Source organism: Molossus molossus, unplaced genomic scaffold (genome assembly GCF_014108415.1).
Source record: "Molossus molossus isolate mMolMol1 unplaced genomic scaffold, mMolMol1.p scaffold_m16_p_4, whole genome shotgun sequence".
Taxonomy (NCBI): Eukaryota; Metazoa; Chordata; class Mammalia; order Chiroptera; family Molossidae; genus Molossus; species Molossus molossus.
Window position 1 is genome coordinate 24837403 of NW_023425377.1, and position 15881 is coordinate 24853283.

At 36.1% G+C, this 15881-nt stretch overlaps 1 protein-coding gene across 1 annotated transcript in view; it reads right to left on the bottom strand.

The window, feature by feature from the left end:
- Nucleotides 1-15881, bottom strand: part of SPINK5 (serine peptidase inhibitor Kazal type 5) — an 85817-nt gene that overhangs the window by 69199 nt on the left and 737 nt on the right. Inside the window, exons 2-4 of the mRNA XM_036281625.1 lie at nucleotides 15158-15183; nucleotides 9097-9221; nucleotides 6802-6865 (exon numbers count right to left, since the gene is read on the bottom strand). Coding sequence (XP_036137518.1) covers nucleotides 6802-6865; nucleotides 9097-9221; nucleotides 15158-15183 — 215 coding nt within the window. The remainder of the gene's footprint in view (nucleotides 1-6801; nucleotides 6866-9096; nucleotides 9222-15157; nucleotides 15184-15881) is intronic.

Genomic DNA, 15881 nt, shown 5'->3' on the forward strand with positions numbered 1-15881 from the left:
AGATTATTAAAAACAGTGCTGCTATGGATATTCACATGCCTCATTAGTTTGGACATATGTTTTCACTTCAGTGGGGTATATTTCTAGGACCTGTTTGCTAGGTCATATTTAACATAATAACATATATTAAACACAACAGATATTAATAACATAACATCATAAAATAACATGTTATATTAAACATAAATTTAGTTTTTTTTTCAAAACTTCCAAACTGTATTCTAACATTGCTGCACACTTGTCAGTGTCCAGCTTCTCCACAACTTTAACAATATTCTGTCTTTTCTATCTTATGACTATAACCATTCTAGTGGCTATAACTATCTCATTGACCTCATTGTGGTTTTAATGTGTATTTCCCTAAACAATAATGTGTAACGTCTTTTTATGTGCTCATTAGTCATGAATATACCTTTAGTGTATACTTTTAGTTGAGTTGTTGTCTTTTTATGATTGAGTTGTAAGAAGTCCTGTATATTGTGGATTGAAGTTTTTGACCCAGTACATGATTTGTAAACATTTTCTCCCAGCCTATGACTTACTTTCTAATTGTCTCAATTGATCTCATTTGAAACCCAAAAATTTCTAATTTTGATAAAGTCCAAATGATTAATTTTGTATTCATCAGTCATGCTTTTGTTTCCAAATCTAAAACTACTCTAATTCAAATTCATGGTTTTTTGGTAGGTTTTAATCTAGAAATTTTATAGTTATGCAAAGCTCTTACACTTGGGACCATAACCCATTTTGAGTTCATTTTTGTTTATAATGTAAGGTAAGAAATTAAGTTTATTTTTATGGTTATGGCTATTCAATTTTTTAAGTATTGGTTTTTCTTGACAAGTTGGTCAAATGTTAATTGACCATAAATGTAAGGTATCCCAATTCTATTCCATCAATCTTTATGTTTGTCCTTATATAACACACTGTTTTAATCACTGTTACTTTATAGTAATTTTGAAGTCAGTTACTGTAAAGTGTCCCAACATTTCTTTTTTTTAAAATCCTCACCAGAGGATTTTTTCCGCCATTTATCTTCAGATAGAGTGGGAGGCTGGGAGGGGGGGTAAGGAGACAGAGAGAGAGACTTTGATGTGAGAGAGACACATCGACTGGCTGCTTCCCACATGACCCCGACCTGGACCAGGGACCGAACCACAACCAACATACGTGCCCTTGACCGGAATCGAACCTGTGACCAAATCAGCCAGGGCCCAACATTTCTATATAGATACTAGAATCAACTTGTCAATTTCTACCAAAAAAAAAAAAAAAAGTGCCAGAATTTTCATAGGAAATATGTTGCATTTGTAGATTAACTGGGGAAGAATTGTCATGGGCTACCTCACCATTTATTTAGATCTTTCATTTCTCTAGGCAATGTTTTGTAGTTTCTAGTGTGTAAGTCTTATATTTGCAAATCTATTTCTACACATTTTATTGTTTATGCTATTATGATCAAAATGAATAATAATTTAAATCTGATTGTCTATATAGAAATACATGAGTTTTGGTCTTGTATACGGAAAACTTCTAAACTTGTTCGTTAGTTTTAGTAATTTTTCTTTTTGTGGATCCTTAGGGTTTTCTATATATAGTGTCATGTCCCTATAATCAAAGAAAGTTACTTCCTTTTCAATAAGGGTGTTTCTAATTAATTAAGAAATATTGCCTTATGATATTGACTAGAGCCTCCAGTTCAAGGTTGAATAGAAGTAATGTATTGAATAGAAGTGATGAAAGCAAACATCTTCACTTTCTTCTCAATCTCACGGCCAAAGTATTCACTTTCTAACCATTAAGTATGATGTGGCTGTAGGTTTTTCATAGATGCTCTTTTGCCACTTTAAATATTATCTCTTGATTTCGACATTTTGATCATCATGGGCCTATGTACAGATCTCCCTGTATTTATCCTATTTGGGGCTTGTTGAAATTCCTGAATGTAAAGATTTTTTTTCCCATCAAATTTGACGCAAATTTAGGTCATTATTTCTTCAAATATATATTTTTTAATTTTTCTTTCTTATCTATTTCTGATATTTCTATAGTATTCCTATTTGTGTTGTCAGGTTTGTTGTTATCTCAAGGACGCCATGGCTGTTCATTTTTCATCAATATATTTTCTCTCTGTACTTCCACTGTTAACCTTGATTGATCTTTCTACAAGCCTATTAATTATTTTTATGCAGTCTTAAAGCTGCTTTTCAGCTCTCTACTGGAATAATTTGAGTTATTGTTCTCTTCAATTCCAGAATTCTCAATTTGATATATACAGATATCTGTACACTGCTTCAGCTGAAACCCATAAGTCTTAAATTGTTGTTAGAACAATTGTTCTAATCCAAATACATATGTTTTCACTGAAAATTTTCTGTTTATTCATTGTTGTTATACTTTTTAAAGAATCTTCAAATTCAAGTAAATTTAGTACTTGAAAACCTTTCTAAGTAGCTGCTTCAAGTCTGTCTGCTGAATCTAACATCTGGACATATTCAGTTTCTACTGACTTAGTTTTTCTCCTGAATATGGGTCATACATCCCTATAGTTCAAATTTTTTTGTTGAAAACTAGACATTTTGGATAATATATTATGTGATTCAGGATTATGATTTTACTATAAAGATTATTTTTGCTGTTTTCTTTGTGTTTGTATCTTTGGGCTAAATCTCTGATTTCTTTCTGTCCCATAGTATGTTGCTGTTGATGTGTCTGCTAAAAAAATATTTACAGCTTTTCGGTGTTTTTTATAAGCATGGCTTTCTAGTCCCCTCCCCCCCCCGCCCCATATGTGTATAACTTGTGGTAAACCAATGATTGGACACAGTTTGTGCCCAAACTCTTCAAGCCAGTGAGGCTTCTACCCTTGCAGATGGGCCTGTGTACACTGAGGGGCATTCAGAGTCCAGACCATTTTTACATCTACCCCAGCATTTGTTTTACACTGGTGTGTGTGTGTGTGTGTGTGTGTGTGTGTTTTCTGAGAACTTGTGCATAGCCTTATGCTCAGCCAGGACCATGTGCTTGGTCTTCCTTTGGTCTCTACTGCCAATGTGTGAAAACTCAGCCAGAACTATGTTTGCTCCAATCATGCTCCAACCTCAGGCCAAACTCTTTACCCTTGGTGGAGATCATAACTTACACTGAAAACATCTCTGAGTATGACTGCAGCCCACCACCCCGTATTAGGTAAACCCCTTTCAACAACGGCAGTGCGCTGGCTGACCCAGCTCCTGCGCTGCTTCGGTAGACCTTCCACAGCAAGGAAGCAACGGAGCTGAGATGTAAGATGTATGCCTTAAGCGAGAACACTGCAGACTCCCAGGGCTCTAATTCAAAGTTTAGCAGTTTTTCCAGCATAAATGCTTGTCAGATTGACAGGTGCTCTTCAATTTCCAGAGTGGTAATAATGATTGATTTGGTCAAATGATTTAGACTTACAGTTGCATTTTAGGAAAAAGATTTACTGACTTCTTTATTTAGCCATAGCCTGAAATGCGACATCTCAGGGTAAATGTCTGTTAATTCCTAAATCACATCAGAATAATTAAAAAGAGAAAAGTATAGACTCATTTTACTTATGAGAATAGTTTCAAATTTTCTAAATAAAATGTTAACTATCCAAATTCAATAATATATTAAAAATATATTATGATTAAGTATGATTTACCCTAAAAAAATAATAGTGTAATATTAGCAAATTTATCAAGAAATTTATTACATTAGTAGACTGAAAAAAAATTATTTCAGTAGTTAGAGAGATGGCATTTGATAATGATCAAAACATATTCAGCAGATTAAGAACATTAGGGAACTTCCTAAACTTGCTACAATTTATAGAAAAAACACCTGTAGTAAACATGATACTTAATGGAGAAACTTTAGATGTATTCTCTTAATACAGGGGAGAGAGGGCAGTTTGATGTTCACTATCATCACTGCTATTTAACTACTGAAGTCTTAGATCCTGGCCAATAATATAAGGAAAGAAAAATAAAGGAGTGGTAAGATTGAAAGGAAAGTTATAAAACTTTTATTATCTCCAGTATATGCAGATAATGTGATCAACTACCAAAAAAAACAACAACAAAAAACACACAAAAAAACACACAAAACCCACTAGAATTAATAAATTATCAGAACTAACAGAAGGTATCAAGGTATCATAAAGTTGTTCAATGTAAGATCAAGCTATACAGATAAAGAGAATTTGTCTATGCCAACAATAACCAGATAGAAATGCCATAAACAACAAAATACCAATCAAAATAGCAATACATTTACAAATTCTCTAGGTATTAGAAATACTTAATTGCTATGGAGAATACTTTATAAATTTCATAAAGTACACAGAAATTAATAAGAAGGTATTCTGTGCTCTTGAGATGGAGAAGTTAATATTATAAAAAGTAAATTTTGGTCAAATTAATTTATAAATTATATGTATCCTTAATCCCAATGGGTTCCTATACTCAAGTTGGATATTTTCATAAACTCAGTAATTTTTAAATTTCTAATAACTACACAAAAAAACAATTTATGCATAGGCATATCAAGTTTGAAAAAGATGAACTAACAAAGGAAACTTGGCTTATTAGTTATTAAAGCAACGAACTATTCTGGACAGAATAGAGAACTCAGAAAAACACATATACTCATAGGAACTTAATAAGCTACAAAGTTGGCAACCTAAATCAATGAGAAACACTGAATCAATCAATCAATCAATCATTCAATTAAAAAAGTCTCTACATGGACCAAATATGTTAGAGGTTAGAAATTATGAAGAATTTGACTGGGATGGTAGAAGTGGAAACGGTGAAAAGGAGTCAAATCTGGTATAAAATATTTTAGAGACTGTCAACAAGATTTATATATGAACTGAGTATTAGAGATGGGAGGAGAAAAGATGACATACTAATGAAGAAGAAACTTATGATGCAAGAGAAAGAGAATATGTCTGTAGGAAGAAAATTCTTGAACAGGTACAGAACCTTATTCTGAGAGTGAGTATCAGGGTTAATTTTTGGTAGAAGTAATCTAAGCAGAAAAACTGGGTAGATTTTTCTCTTTTATACTGGAGAGAAAAATAACAAAAACAAAAATAGCATAATTGCATAAATCCATTCAATCATAGACAAGTAAAATCTAAACAGAAATTACCTGAAAGGCACATGGCCAAACATTACTGTATTAATTTATAAGTAGTTTTCTAGGGAGGAAAACGTGTAACCGTAAGACCTTTACCTACAGGTGAAAATTCTAATAGGCATAAAATGTTAACATTCTTAAAATTTTGTAATTTGACTTCTCTAAAATCCTATTTGATTGAAATTCAGTGAATGTGTGTCTACATATAAAAACATCTGACTCATCATCTTATTTTAAATAGCAGATTTGTTAAACTTGGGATGTGTGTATATTTTATGGTTTTTGACATTGCTTGTATTTTGTATTTTTTAACACCATTGACATATCAGTTTTTCATAAAGGAAAAAGAGGAGGAAAAGGGAGAGACTAAATCTTACAGAATGAGCCACTCTCTAAATGTGACAAATAAAGGCAGATTCGAGGGTTGCTAGTAAAATTTTCTGACCCCCAACCCTGCATAGATTATGTAGAGTACAGAAGCAGGCCCTTTATGCTCAGATAAAGGATTTTCAAATGGACTTAGTGGTGACTGTGTTATTGTTTTAAAAGTGAGACTGGTTGAGCCCCAGCAAAGAATTAGACCAGATTTGCTGCAGAAGTTGAGGTTCTCAGACATTCCTAAGTAACACTGACAAGGAAGATGGGTAGCTTGGTTAGACCAGGGATGTTAAATTAATTTGTGTGTGTCTGCCGTGACTGATCATTTTAATTATTTGATAAAGACAGGAAAAAAAAAAAAGATAAGGAAGAAGATATTGGAAAAGAAGCTACATAGGAGACCTGGAGTGATAGGAGCAGTTGTCAGGATACCTGGCGATAAGCCCACCTTTTTCAATAATTTATTGTGAGCTATTGTAGGCTAAATATTTTCTCTAATCTGGACTGAGAATTTGTATTCTTTTGTATAAATAAAATATTTTTTAAAAATTAAAAAATATTTATAAAATGAAATGGTTGTATGTTAGGTTGCATTTGTGTAGCTTCTTTCATTTTATATCATTTTCTATTAAAAAATATTTTCTTTTTTAACCACAGAATACTTTTCTCAAACAAACACTGGCCTAAATCCCAATTTGGAAAATAGATAAAAACAAGCAACTCTAGTTAAATTAGAAAAACGCTCCAGGTATTGGAAAAGATAGGCAACAGGAAGTAAACAAGTCAAAAGCCTTCTAACACATGCTAAACACCATAGCTGGCTTTCTAAACTTGGTTTTTCATTTGATCCACATTCCATTTCAAAGATGAAAAAAATGAGATAGAGATAAATAGTCCAAGTGACACAGACAACAAATAAGAGCTCTGAGATTCGAACTTAGTTGTACAGTCCCATAAAGGCTCTTACTGGAGCTAGTGCAGGACAGGAGAAATGAGAAAGGACCGTGGAGGGCAGATGTCACACTGATTTACTCCACCTCTTATCATCTGTCAGTGCCCAAAATGTTTTCAGAGAGTCGGGTCATGGGTTGGGCTTACGGACTAGCTGTACTGGATATTTAGCCCACCCATGGACTAAGCCATGTTCCCTCCCTTCTTAGTAGTTGGCTTCACAACAGGTATGACCTAGTATTTAGGAAATAATTAGTTCTGCATAGAGTCAAACATAATCTCGAAAGCAAATATGACAAATTGAATCAAACAGTCTCTCACCTTTGCTGGGGCAGGGGCTATTGCTAACTGACTGTACCTTTCCTGAGTTCTTGTTTCTTTTTCCCTGGAAAAGAGCAAGAAATAGCATAGCTTAGACATGCCTACCCAAGTTTTAGCGTTAACAGCATACATGGTAAACTTAATTAATATTCTCCTCAGCCCAGTCTGGCAGGTCAGAAGTGGAGGTATGCTCAGAAATGTACCACAAATCTCTCCTCTGTGCTGAAAAACATCTCAAACATTGTTCTATTGGAGGCAAGAATGTCTACCTTTAACTGCATAGAAGACTACTCCCCTTAACTACTTCCAACATCCAGGTGGTCACCAACTCTAAAGCCATCTGTACCATTGATAGAATGTTCTCTTTGAAAGACTATATTCGTGGCCAAGTAGTATTCCATTGTATAAATGTACCACAGCTTTTTTATCCACTCATCTACTAATTGGCACCTGTGCTGCTTCCAAATCTTGTCTATTGTAAATAATACCACAATTAACATAAGGGTCCATATATTCTTTCAAATTAGTAGGAAATCTTACCTTTTTTGCCAGCATGGATGGACCTGGAGAATATTATGCTAAGTGAAATAAGCCAATCAGATAAAGACTAATACCATGTGATCTCACTTATATGTGGAATCTAATGAACCAAATAAACAAAGAAACAAAATAGAAACAGGTCCTAGCTATCAGGGAGAAGGAGCCGGGGGGTGCTGGCTGAAAAAGGTAAAGGGATTAAAGAACAACAACAGCAACAAGAAAAACCTCATAGACAGACAACAATATAGTGATTACCAGAGGAAACTGGAGGTGGGGGGATGGGAACAGATATGACTTGGGGTAGTGAGCATATAATACAATATATAGGTTATATATTATACAATTGCACACCTTAAACTTATATAATTTTATTAACCAATGTAACCCCAATAAATTCAATTTTTTGAAAACGGGGTGAGGAGAAAAAGAAAGGCCATGTTCATATTACACAAAAATCTATCTTCCTGGTTTGGTCCTAGTTCCAATTTCTGAGGACCCAGAGAGCAACCTTAGCAATTTGAGGATCATTTTAAAGACTTGTGCAGTGTCCTTCTTTCCAGGTTAAAAACAAAGCTTTATTCCAACATCATTTACATAGTTAATAAAAATAATGATTCAGTGAGTGACTGCGAGGTGATAAACTGCCTTATGTTTTTTAAGGCATTTTATATTTGTTTTAGTTTTCAGTGAATGTACTATTTCTAGTTTCAGTCTACTATCAAAACATCCTGTGAAACAAGCATAAAACTTGATAGTAAACCATTCACCTGCTGGTTTTCATTCAGCTTTCAAGAGAGTAAGAACAGATTCTTCAACCTTCCCTGGGCCTCACCCCACCCTGCACCTTGCCCTGCCTTCCCTCATCTTCCCTAGAAGCAGCGCATGTGATCAGAGCTTCATTATGCCAATATCATAGACTATGTCAAATTAAATCCCCTGACACATACCAGCCTGGCATTTAAAAAGCTAATCATCACATAATTAGCATACATGAATATGATATCGGCTTGGTGCCACTGTTGAAATTGTGATGTTGATCAGAAATTGAGAACGACCTCCTTGTTCAAAAACAAATTAGGACACTTGGATTCGAGGTTTTGCAATTGATAACTCAAGCTATCTTCCACTTTGAGGTGTCATTGGAGAGAAGGAAGTCAAGAACCATTGCATAGATGTTGGTTAACTTCCCGGATCCTCATTCTTTCTGAATTGCAGGTAATGGCAAACTATAATTAACTTTTTAATCCATCTCGTTTTAGAATAATCCCAAATGCCTGAAGTCACTGGCAGTTTAGAGTCAGGGTGTATCCTGCTTCAATCCTTCTGCCAGTTGGCTGCCACAGGAAAAGTTTGACATCATCCCCAAGGGGCTTTTCTCAGTTCCTAAGGTACAACAGTGTCAGGTCTTAACAGGACCAAGAAATCTGACTTCCTTTTTTAAGTTAATTTTTCAGAAGCAGGAAGCTCACCCTGAAACTACATCCTCAAAAGACTATTGAGTTTTACATAAGGTATTAATATCAGGCCCTCTGGGTGTTTTGGAATACCATTTGAGTGATTATTAGAGCTTTCCAGGTGGGTGGCGCTTATCCAACTTCATCTGATGAGAGATGCCAAAGTAATCTACAAACTATCTTTATTTAACCATTTCGATTTAGAAAGATATAGTTGCCATAAAATACAAAGGAATACATTTACTAGTTCAGAGATCATCTCGTAACTCAAACTCCTGGAAGAAAGAAAAACTTTACTTACAATATCATTTTGCATTTGGCACATTTGTTGAGGGACATTATTCCATTAGGGCTTTGGAGGTTTTTATCCTGGGAACAGAACAACTTCCCATTGTTCATCAACACCCGATACTCATTGCACATTTCCTAAGGAAAAGATAAAAAAGTTATGTTTACTAAAACCTCATCAAAGTAAGACTATACCTCCCTGGCCAGTTGGGCTCAGGGGTTAGAGCGTCAGCCTGTGGTCCAGAGAGGTCCAGGTTCAATTCCCACTAAGGGCTTGTGCCTCGATTGTATTTTGTCCCTGGCCCTGGTTGGGGTCTTTTGGGTGGCAGCCACTTGGTATGTCTCTCTCGCATCGATGTTTCTCTCTCCCCACCTTCTCTCTCCCTCCCTTCCACTCTATCTGAAGATAAAATGCAAAAATGTCCTCAGGTGAGGATAAAAAAAAAAAAAGTAGGACTGTACCTTCTAAGAACTTCGTTGAACAATATTATGTAATACCCATTAACCCCTTTATAGGGAAGACATTCACTCGGTTGCTACAAATAATACAAACATAAATAGTAGCTCTTGTATTTTCTATTGGAGATTGCGAATTCACCCAATATGCATCCGTCTAAAACAACTAGTGAAATGGAAAGAACAGGGACTCGGAGTCAAAAGACTTGAGTTTATAGTTCAGGGTTCACATTTACAAACCCAGTAGACTTAGCAAATTAACTTCTCAAAGGCTCACTTACCCTGTTGGTAAAAATAAGGGATATAAATATATACATTTCAAAGGTCTTCTGAATATTAAATATAACAAGTATGCAAGAAGCCCTCAAAGAATGCCCGATGCATATATTCAATAAGTGAATTCTCCTTCTCTTCTCTTCCTCCTCCTTTATTATCATTGTTGGTTGGTTGTCATTGCTATAGGAATATGCTCACAGCACATCTAGAACACCTAGCACACAGTGGGTCATGATGTGCTGGGAAAGAACTTTGCAAAGGTTGCGGGAGGACGGAGACACAGTGTGTGAACACTGGAAACAGTAGAGAGCCGCTGCCATCTCCCCAAAGGATGTACCCAAGGCACCAGCTCCTCAAGTGTTAACATATATGAAATTAAAAAGTTGGAAAAAACTTAAAAGTTGCATAAAAGGACTCCTTGGTTATATATATTTCTAGACTAGTTCCTCTTCTGAAATAGACCTCAGATCCACTGAGGTCTACAAACGGAAACTGACTGAAAAGCTAACAAAGCCCAAGCCTCCGTTTCCAGGCCCCTCGCTCTCACATCCTGGGGGAGGCCTCGACACTCCATATTTTCAATTTTGTATTCTTCTCTTAAAACATTCCCTCACCCCCACCCGCATCACCCCTGTCACTACTGACACCACTAACACCGGCACTACCACCAGAGTCAAACCTTGGGAATCTATAGAAAAACTGCAATTTTCCTAAAACTTGCTTAAATCTTTCTCTTGTCTTCTTTCATTAGTTTATTCTTTTATTTTTTGTACATTATCTGGAACTACTATTTTACTATTCTGGGTGACATTTTCAAGACACAGAGTGCTATGCTTGGTTTTGGCTTTCTTTTTGCTAAATGCCTGTGGCAACACCGTGCCAACTCCAGGGAGGAGAGGGAAACCATTCTGGGTAGTTTTTTTTACCAGGTAATGCAAATGTGCCATTGACTTGAAGCTCCTGAAAAAGACTGAGTGACAGGAAGGAGTTCTCCAATAAAACACATGGAATTAAGAAATGCATGAAAAGAAAGAAGCCTCGTTTTTAAAGATCTGTCCACGGTCCTTATTTCTACCTATTCCTTTATCTTAAACGAGTTTATTCCTGATTAGTGTTACAAATCCACTGGACCTTTAGAGCAAGCCTTTGAAATGTAAGTGATTGTTTTCATTTTCATTTTGCAAAAAAAAAAATCAAATCAAGTCTTTGCTCCAATTCTGACAAATACAATCTCTTCCAGAGGGTTGAGTATAGAATTATTTTCAGCTTTCTATATCTTTATAACAACTATTTAATAATAACTTTGTTAAATAATAAATTATTAAATTATTAATTAAATAACTTTATAATAACTATTTAATCAATCAACAAACACTTATAAAAGTACTTTGCCAGGTACCATAGATATAGCAGTAAATAGTCAGAGGGATACTTGTTTAAATGTTCCTTATTATCAGTGGGTAATGGTGTATATAATCTAGCCCCCCCCCTTTATGGTGAATTAATTTAACTTATTTTTGTATCTTTATTGTTGAGAGTATCACAGATGTCCCCCCTTCTTTTCCCCTCCTTCCCTCTCCACCCGGTTCCCACCCTGCCCCAGTCCTTCACCACCCTATTGTCCATGTCCATGGGTTATGCATATATGCGTATACATTCTTTGGTTAAACTCTTCCCACTCCCCCTCCCCCTCCCCTCTCCCTCTGAGATTCATCAGTCTGTTCCATGTTTCCATGCCTCTGGTTCTATTTCATTTATCAGTTGGTAGCACTTGCAGAATAATTAATAGTGAAAAAAGGTAACTAAATAATGTCAGAGACCAGCCCTGAGAAATTTTGCTAAGGGCAATCTACTGAAATACCTCTAAATTCATGACCACCACCCAGTAATCTAATCTGAGTGGCACAGTGATAATTTCTGACAACAGACTGACAACTGGGCCTCTCGTAATCTGTGTCTGGTCTCTAACTTTATAGTATCTTATGCCAATACTGCCAGTTACTGCTTAGCCAGCCAGATAAATTACTCTATACCACCTAGATAGAAATTTTGTCATAGAATCAGAGAAGAACCAGCTGTCCTTGTAACAGAAATACAGCACTTGTAATCTTGGCTGGGTAGCTCAGCTGGCTACAGTGTAGTCCCGATATGCCAAGGTTGGGAGTTTAATCCCCAGTTAGGACATATACAAGAGTCATAATGCATAAACAAATGGAGGTACAAATCGATCTCTCTCTCTCTCTCTCTCTCTCTCTCAAATCAATCAATAATAATAAAAATAAAAGAAATATACCCCTTGTGAGGTAGGTCTTAAAGAAAATATTTAAAATACAGAGTCATGATAACACTAGAATAAAGCTTTAAATAGTTGTTAGTGGTCAACTGAAGAAGAACATTATCAGTCAGGATAACTCCTGAATTGGATTTCTCCAATGTCACAATTAGAGGACCTACAAACACCTACTCTTTTTTTTTTTTTTTTCAGATGAACATCGAGGCCCAGAGAATAGGTTAAGAAACTTGTTTACAATGTTTACTTAGTTAAGATGAGACTCAGTGCTATCTTTCTGAGCTAGGAGACAGCAAAACGCTGTAAGAATGCAAAGCAGCAGTTGGGCTTTTCTCTGGGAAAAAGATAATATGGCCCCAATCACCCGACTAGAGAAGGTGTTGAAACAGGAGCAGGTCTAGACCAAAATGGCATCCAGAGGCGGGAGATGACTTTCTAGCAACTGTTTACTTGCAGTCTAACTTCCAGGCTTTGGTTCGTTTTGTTTTGTTATTGTTGCTGTTTGTGTTTTCTCCACATGTCAGAAAAACCAGAGTCCTCCAGGGCCAAGTCTGTTTCCTTCACTGGCTGTTATGTAGCCCTTTGTCCCCCATTGTCCCTCCCCAGACACCCTAATAAAATGTCCCAGGGAGCTGGCATCGCTCCTTCTCTGTGTTAGAGCAGTCCCAAGGTTGCTTTTGGCTTTATAATCACCCTCTGTGGTGACAAAATAAGCACGTGGTAGAGGTCTTTGCAGGTTACTACAGTGCTTTTCCAGTTGCTCTGCCTCCTGTTTGTTACTTTCAACTGGCTCCCGACTGAGCTTAGAAATTAAGAAGAAGTTCAGCATCCAAGGAGAACTAAGTCAACAGTTTTTCTTTCTGACAAAATATTCACTATCGATCAGAAACATTTCCAGAGAAACAATGACTTCTTGGTGGTGTTCTTGCTTGTGCCAACAAAAGAAGTGGCGACATTTAGGTTTTTAAAACTGTTTTTTTTTTTAGTGAAATTGAGTTCATGGCATAAAAAGTATCAGTACAAAATTTGATATAACCACTGGAAAGTACCACCTATTGTCATAGATTCGGGAATACACACACACACACACACACACACATATATGTATGGCTTCGTGAAAAAGTGAGGTTTGCACAATACCCTTCTTTTTACCAGTATACAACATCCCAGGGAGCATGCTCTCTTGTTCCCCGAAACCTAGCCTTCTTCGTCTCCTCTACCACACCACTCTCCTTACACCACAGAGGTTTCTGCACTTAATCAGCAAACTTAGATAAAATAAGAGAGACTAGGATGTAATTCTCTAAAACATTCCAGTAAGAAGTTTCTTTTTTTAAAAATTGCTATAATAAGATACAGCAAGAGGGTGTTTTACCATGGTTCTAATAGTTTCATTGTAGAAAAGGGTTGTTTTACTGTTTTATTATTTTAATGTTTATGGCTTTTAAGAGATATAGCAAATATTTGCTATATAGTTAGCACTGTTTTAAGTGCCAATTAATGCTGTGTGTGTATGTATGTGTGTGTATGTGTAACTGGCCCATTTAAAGTTTACTTTTCAGATAGATAAAATGATTGACCTCTATAGAAAAGGATTCCTGCCCTGGTTAGAGCATCAGCTCTGGGACCTTGATTCTGGTCAAGGGCACGTATACCTTGGTTGCAGGTTTGATCCCCGGACCTGGTCAGAGTTTTGCTGAGGCAACCAATCGGTTCATCTTTCTCACATTGATGTTTCTCTCTCTCTCTCTCTCTCCCCTTCCCTCCCACTCTATCTAAAAATCAATGGAAAAATGTCCTTGGGTGAGGATAAAATAAAAAAGAAGACAGAAAATGATTCTTTTTTGTTGTTGTTGTTATTCCTCATCCGAGGATATTTTTCCATTAATTTTTTAGAGTAAAAGGGAGGGATGGGGAAGAGAGAGAGAGAGAATAAGGGAGAAACATTGATGTGAGAGAGACACATCGATTGGTTGCCTCCCACATAAACCTGACCAGGGTTGGGGATCAAACCTGCAACCCAGGCATGTGCCCTTGACCAGGAATTGAACCTGTGACCCTTTGGTCCAGGGGCAGATGCTCCAACCCCTGAGCCAAATCTACCAGGGCAAGAAAATGATTCTTTTATCTCTTCAAACAAAAGGCCTAAAAGAGGTAGTAAAGCACCCTGTTGGGTCAGGCAGGCCTCTGGCTTCAGGGATGTTTCTGCCTGGTCTGCTATAAATTGCAAACATTTTGTGACTCTCCCCCATCACCTTCAGATTTTTGTTCTAATGTTAGCTTTAGGGAGGACTTACCTGAACATCCCAAGAAGAACGGATACCACCTCCATCCCAGAAGTTCTGTCTTCCATACTCCTTTATTTTTCTCCTAACACTAATCATTATTTAATATACTATATGTTTTTACTCATTTATGTCTTAACTTATCTGTTTTCTCCACTAAGATGTAAGCTCCATGAGATCAGGTTCTTGTCCACTTCTCTTACTTTTGAATATCACTAGCATCTCAAACAAGGTCTGATGCATAATAGATGCTCAATCAACACTTGCTGAATGAAATATGTACACTGACCATATACAAGATATATTATCCTGATTGGAAATATTGTTATTCTATTGACCACTAAAAACTACTTAATGCTTCATTATAGTATTATCACAAAGCTTTGTTTTAAATACTTTTTTAAAGACCTAACTCACAAGGGGTGCATTTCTACTACATCCTGTGTGTGTGTGTCTGATTTTTAGCTGTTAAACAGAACAATACTAATTCACGGGCTTGTTTGTGGAATTTTAAGGCACCCCTATAGCATGGTAGAGTGCCTCTCACTCACATCCATTATTATTAATACACTGATGTGTGTGTGTGCGTGTGTGTTTCTGAGATTCTTGCCTTGATTCATAAACGTCCGTTTCTGTGTTTTTAGCAAAAGCTATTAGTATCTATCAGTGGAACATGTCTATATTATTAACATCAAGGTGTTGGCCATGAACCATTTTTCTTTAGAGATCTTGGAATGCATTCAATGAACAGAAAAAGCAGGACTAACCTGATTTTCAACCTCACTGGCAGCATCTGAGACAAAAAAAAAATACAAAAAACGAAGTTAAGGGAATGTAAAGTATTTAATAAGTAAAACAAACAATTCACTCGGTGCAGTGCCTTGCTTACTTTGCTGGAAATATGTTAGAAAGCCATAAATGATCTTTGAACACATTAAAATCTACCAGGGCAAACACAGTAAGGGCACTGCACCGAGAGATCAGTATATACACTCACCAAGGTCCAATCACTCAGAAAGACCCAATTACTTTGGAGAATAATATCCATATGCTTTCTGACCCCCTCACAATATCTAATTTCTAAAATCTTTCCCTAGCAAAGTATGTAGACTTCTTTTAAAATTATAACATCAATATCAATTATAATTTGCAAGTATTATGTAGCAGAAAGTTTAGATCATATATATATATAAAATTAAATTTTCTCAATTCTGGTAATACTGTCTTCTTATTATAGTTACAGAAATTAGAGATATGATAAAAATGAAGTTTAATTAAAATCACAGACTATATTATACTCCCTCTTTATGAGAAATCTTTTTGTTCCTACACATTTAGCCTAGGAAAGTAGGCATCATTTGTGTATAACATCCATTTAGGGCTTCCTTTTAGAAAATGCAAATGCCTCAGAGCAAGATAACTCTAGGCAACCCATGTTTCCTTCAAGTTCAAGTAGCAAATGCAGAAACCTACCTCCTAGCTCTTACAAAG